The sequence below is a fragment of the Phalangium opilio genome, unplaced genomic scaffold (assembly GCF_054372755.1).
Source record: "Phalangium opilio isolate 3A_F unplaced genomic scaffold, DU_Popi_V2 ptg000060l_1, whole genome shotgun sequence".
NCBI lineage: Eukaryota > Metazoa > Arthropoda > Arachnida > Opiliones > Phalangiidae > Phalangium > Phalangium opilio.
In genome coordinates, this window is record NW_028324177.1 from 5,774,273 (window position 1) to 5,779,740 (window position 5,468).

General features: G+C 40.3%; 1 protein-coding gene across 1 annotated transcript; it reads left to right on the forward strand.

Annotated features, from left to right (window-relative positions):
* The first annotated feature begins 524 nt into the window (after positions 1-524).
* On the forward strand, positions 525-1,310 carry LOC149666783 (uncharacterized). The gene is made up of 2 exons (XM_089841461.1): positions 525-671; positions 767-1,310. The coding sequence occupies exons 1-2, from the start codon at positions 565-567 to the stop codon at positions 1,308-1,310; spliced, it is 651 nt and encodes a 216-aa protein (XP_089697587.1). The 5' UTR covers positions 525-564.
* Positions 1,311-5,468: the final 4,158 nt, after the last annotated feature.

Below are 5,468 nucleotides of genomic sequence, written 5' to 3' on the forward strand. Positions count from 1 at the left end.
CAGTACAGTGGAAGGCAGGGGAGGAGTGAGGAGTGAGGAGGAGGGTGAGGAGTGAGGAGGAGGGTGAGGAGTGAGGATTGGGGGATGGGAAAACAAGATGATGGGGGAGACTTTGTACGTAAGCCTTTTGATTGACTCACCCCTCTCTCAGTCCTACAAGAGGGCGTTTTTGATTGACAGGTCAATGAAGCGTGTTCGATTCTCGGATGTAGAAGTACGTACATTGGAGTATGAAGATAGGGTGAATTATGATTTAAGAAATAAACAGTATTTTAATATGTTAATTAGATTAAAATTTGAACCATTAATTTCTCCCGTATTAATCAAATGGTTAAGGGGGTATGAAACTCCAGATGACGTTGGGGGAAAATAAAGAATCCCCGTAAAAACCCAGCTCTACCGATTATTCTAGATCATTCTAGAAAAATTAAAATACCCCGTAAAACGCAGGCTAACGTTGTTTAAGGTCATGACGTAAAATGTACAAAGTTGTAGATTGTTCTAGAATAATCTTCCCTAAAAAACCCACGGTGTAAACACCATTAATGTACAGTCAAAGCTAGGATGATGATCTTATTAAATAGTATAAATAGCCAGGACCCTGAGTTAAACCACCATCACAATCTCTCTAAAGTCCGACGAGGAAGGAAGGACCATCCAACAAGTACAATGTAAGTATAACTTTTGTGGACTTTGTGTTTTTTAAAGTTAAAGTTTGAAACGTAAATATCAGTGTTAATGGGATATTTTTTTTACCCTCACCAAGGCTTAAGAAATCCGTGGTCGTTGACTTTGATTTTCTTACCGGGCGAATTGTTGGAGTTGAACGGGAACAAATCGCGAAGGAGGTGGCCGTTACCACCGTAGAGAAAACCCCGAGGGTTGGCTCATGGTCTTTCGCGCCCCCATACAGTGAAAAAGAACTTACATACGACACTGTGCGTCAGAACAGGTGGCTTCTAAACAACCTGCATGGTCTGGAATGGGATTATGGTGTAACCTCATACGAAAAACTCGGGGAGTGCCTCCGATCTGCAGTACAAAGCTGTGACCGCGTATTTTGTAAGGGAGAGGAAAAGTGTTTATTTTTGTTGAACATTATTAGTCGGGAAGTTATAGACTTGAATGGAGTGGGATGTCCCAAAGCCAACGAAATAGACGATGATGGACCCATGATTACATGTATGCTTAACCATAAAACTGTCCGTAATAATAAGAAGTATTTGTGTGCACTCTCAAAATGTATATTATTTTCCGAGTGGATTTATAACCACCAGGAAATTGTAAGTAATCATTTAGGAGACGAATAAAACAAAATATATTCAAATTAAGTGATACATATATTTATTTAGCTTTTATTTTATTTATTTTTTTTTATTTTTATATTTGAAATGCGATTTCAAAATTCTCCAGCATGCTAGAATTTATAGCAGCGCCAACTTGCTGTATAAGCGCCCGTTCCAACTGCGAGATCATCGCGCGTTCCTCCACGTCCATTTCGGCCATGTTGCGGCAATCCCGCCTCCTCACAAACAATGAATATAACGCGTTTTGTACGCTGTTAATAAATAAGAAGAAGAAAAAAAAATAAAAAGTTTTTTAGTGAAACTATGTACATTGTATATAACGTAAGTAGGATTGAAAGGGTTAATGAATCATACCCATATCCATCACAGTTAGGGGATGGTGATCCCCCGTCCGGGGTGGGAAAAACCCCGTTTTCGTCCCTTGCCGGACTAAGCGGAGGGGTAGAAAAATATATTAATAAATAAATGAAATACTAGTAATAATTAATAATAAATCAAAATATTTTCTATATCTTCAATACACACCTGGGACGAATATACCCCGCAATTAAATTTTCCAACGCGGTTAAAAGCTCCCGCACATCTTCCGAGCCCATACTCGGCAAGAGCAGCATTCTTACGGTGTCTAACACCCTAAACGAAATTAATTAGCACTACTTATGGTAGGGTGTATAAATTTGGATGTATTTACCGGTATCCATCACAGTTTATGTTTAACACTACTTCTTCGTTAAAATCATCGAAATCGCCGAGATCGGCGCTAATTATATAGAAGCTGACTTAATTATTGATACTAAAAAACAATAATGGGGAAAAAAATTCACTTACATATCCCCGGGTTGATTTATGGGGAACGTTACCATGGAGTCACCCCCATCATCATCATCACCATCGTTTTCGACAATGAAATTAACAATTTCATCTTCTATCTCATCCTCCATTTCAATTAAAACTGGTGGATTTTGATCATCCGGTGCGCATATCCACGACATGTCCCCCATAGGGACGCGACCCAGAACCATTTTTTTTTAATTTAATTTCAAAGTTTTTAAATATAATCTCACTCGACTTGCGTCTTGGACAGAAAAAATCGTTGTGACCAAATTTTCAAAAATGGCCCATGCCCCTGGGTCCAACATGTAGTATGAAAAACTCTAACCCTTCCACGGATTTTCACCAAATCACAATAGAACTTCAAACAGTTAGTATGAATTGTAGGATTAAAAACCATACACACACATGAATCACTGGTTTCATTCGGGATTCCCCCAAAAAACCCAAAAAGCGCGAAGAAATTACTGGGTGGTCGGTTACCAGTTTGAAATATACTGATAACTCAAAAGATATAGTGTATAGAATAAGATGTATCCGACCCCTCGTTTCGAACCATCTAGAAGGCGATAACACGTGCGTCTTAACCTAACATGTCAACTTGACGTCTCGACAAACCCCTCGTGTACGAATGTACCTGCTACTATAGTTTAAGATGCCGTTTGGTTTTTTCATCATAGGAGTAAATTTCTCAGACTCGAGGGAGTCTTCAAATCAAAGCGTCATTGTTGACTTTTCAATACCTACAATATAAGCCGAATTCGGATGTACAATGAAGTGTCGATCACCTCGGACCATCTAGAATATTCTTTCCGATTCCAGAACATTCCATTGTTTCTAGAAGGTTCTTTTTGGGTCTTCCATATTGCACCTTCTTAAACCAGGCGCAATTGGATTTCTGTACGTTGATGGGGAAACCCCGGAAAATCCAAGAAAAAGACACTGTTTAAGGCTGACAATATTTTTATCCAATGGTAATCACGGGAAAGGGTGAAACAATATATACGTAGGCCTAAAAATTGAATAAAAGGGAAGGGAAATGGGTTCTATGGTCACATTCGATTTCAAGATGTACTCCTGCTCTACTTGCGCCGATGTCTTCACGAACCAGCGGAACCTCAACCGTCTTATGCGGACCAAACATGGTAATATTTCTTTTGCGTGTCCAGTTTGCGATAGGTCATTTTCGCGTAGAGATAATTTAAACCGCCATCAACGGCAAATGCATCGCGGTCACCCCGTGGAAAATAATGTTGTGGAAAACCACGTCGCGGAAAACAATACGCGTCCATTATCCCCGCAACCAGGACCATCTCACCGCGTCACCCCTCCCAATTCACCCGTTAAGAGAAAGGCGGCACCGATTCCGACAAACGGAGGAAAGAAAAGAAAAGTTGAAAATGGTAAATATTTGGATTATTGATTTCCCCTGTAAAGTGTCTTACCCGCCGCAAATTGATTTACAGGGTGTAGGTACCCACCAGGGGTTTAGTTGCGCTAGTCGTAAAACTCGACATTTGAATTGGTGTGTGAATTAATTCCTAATTTATATGTAGAAAATGCGCCAATGCCAGATGAGACGTTATCTACCCAAGATATCGAAGGACTTGATGCGTTTATAAAGATGTGGGAGGATAGACAAAATCTAGATGGGAGGGGTAGGGAATATGAAGATGGTGATGTTTTGCTCTCGCAAGATGACGTCGGGTTAAATGAATTTTTGGACAATTGGGAGGCCGAACAAAACGCGGTAGAACAACCCGGGAGTCAACAACCGGACATTGAGGTGATTAACGCGCTCGATAACGCGATTTTCTCGGCCAGAATTACCGCCCCAGAAGGTGTGACGGACCCCGTTTTGTTCATAAACAAACACCGGGAAAAACTAGAAACTTACCTCAGAAACAAACTAAGCGTGAAAAAGGGGATTAAATGGTACTTGGTGGTACAAGCGCGGTACACTCGGGAGTTGGCTAATACTGCCACTGAGGCAGAAACATTACCATTCTTTCGAGGATTTATGCATGTAACAATGACACCGGAAGTTATTCCGGGGCAAATTAACTCGAGTCGGGATAAGATCGCCGAAAGTATGAGCACTTTCGAGGCTATGGGGAGCGGCTGGGTGTTGGATCGAATTATATATTTACAAATTAATATCATCCAATATTTACCCCTCGTTGGTGGTACGTACTTCGAATTGCCGCGTGTGATTGCGAATAAACGGGCTACGGTAAACGTTAACCTAGAAGACCCTCTGGATAATAAGTGCTTCCTGTGGTCTGTTTTAGCAAACACCCAACTTTAATGAACCCAAGTTGCATAGCGCATTATAAACAATAAGAGAATGAACTCGATTTATGTGGTATTAAGTTCCCCTTTGAACTAGACGCGTTTAAATTAAAACGATTCGAGGAGAAAAACAATTTATCAATTAATACTATCGCGTACGAAAAAGGATATTTCCCGCGACATGTAAGCGGAAATAAAGTGCACCAGTCTAGGGAAGTTGACCTACTTTTGGTGTCTAATGGACAGTCAAAACATTTCGTATTAATTCGTCACCTAAGTCGACTGTTTAGTGGTTTCACCAAGCACGGTCATGAATCGTATTACTGTCGGTATTGTTTAAAAAGAAACGCGTCAATTCATACCCACGAAGAACACGTGCGTGAGTGTAACGTGCACGACCCGCAGCGAGTTATAATGCCGCACGATGAGCCTATTTTGAAATTCAAAAATTACGGGTGGAATCAAATGGAAATTTATTAACAATATAATAGTTTGTTAGAATTCTATAATAGTAACACGTTTATTTATAGGTTCCATACATCATAATTGCTGATTTTGAATCGATGTTGACAAAGGTGACAACGTGTCTCCCGGAAGCATCATTATCTTCCACAACAACTTTGGCGCTTCATACAGCATGTGGGTTCTCATACACGATTATTGGTCCTACTGGTAAGTTAAAGCCTGTGTGTACAGATATTACAGTCATCTAACGATATACAATTTTCAGGAAAACTTGTTAAACACAAGACATATAGAGGGTGCGATGGTGGGATAAAATTTCTAAAAATGCTAATGGATAAATCCAAAACTATAATGGAAAAATTTAAGGAAAACATTCCAATGCAGTTAACGGCGGAAGAGGAGGCCTCCTTCCAATCCTCAAGTCGCTGCTACGTATGCGAAGAACCATTCCTTCTAACATCGGTCAAAACTCAAAACACGTGACCATGACTGGAGCGTATAGGGGAAGCGCTTGTCAAAGCTGTAATTTGAAGCTAAAAGCGCCAAAATTCATCCCAGTTGTGATGCATAATT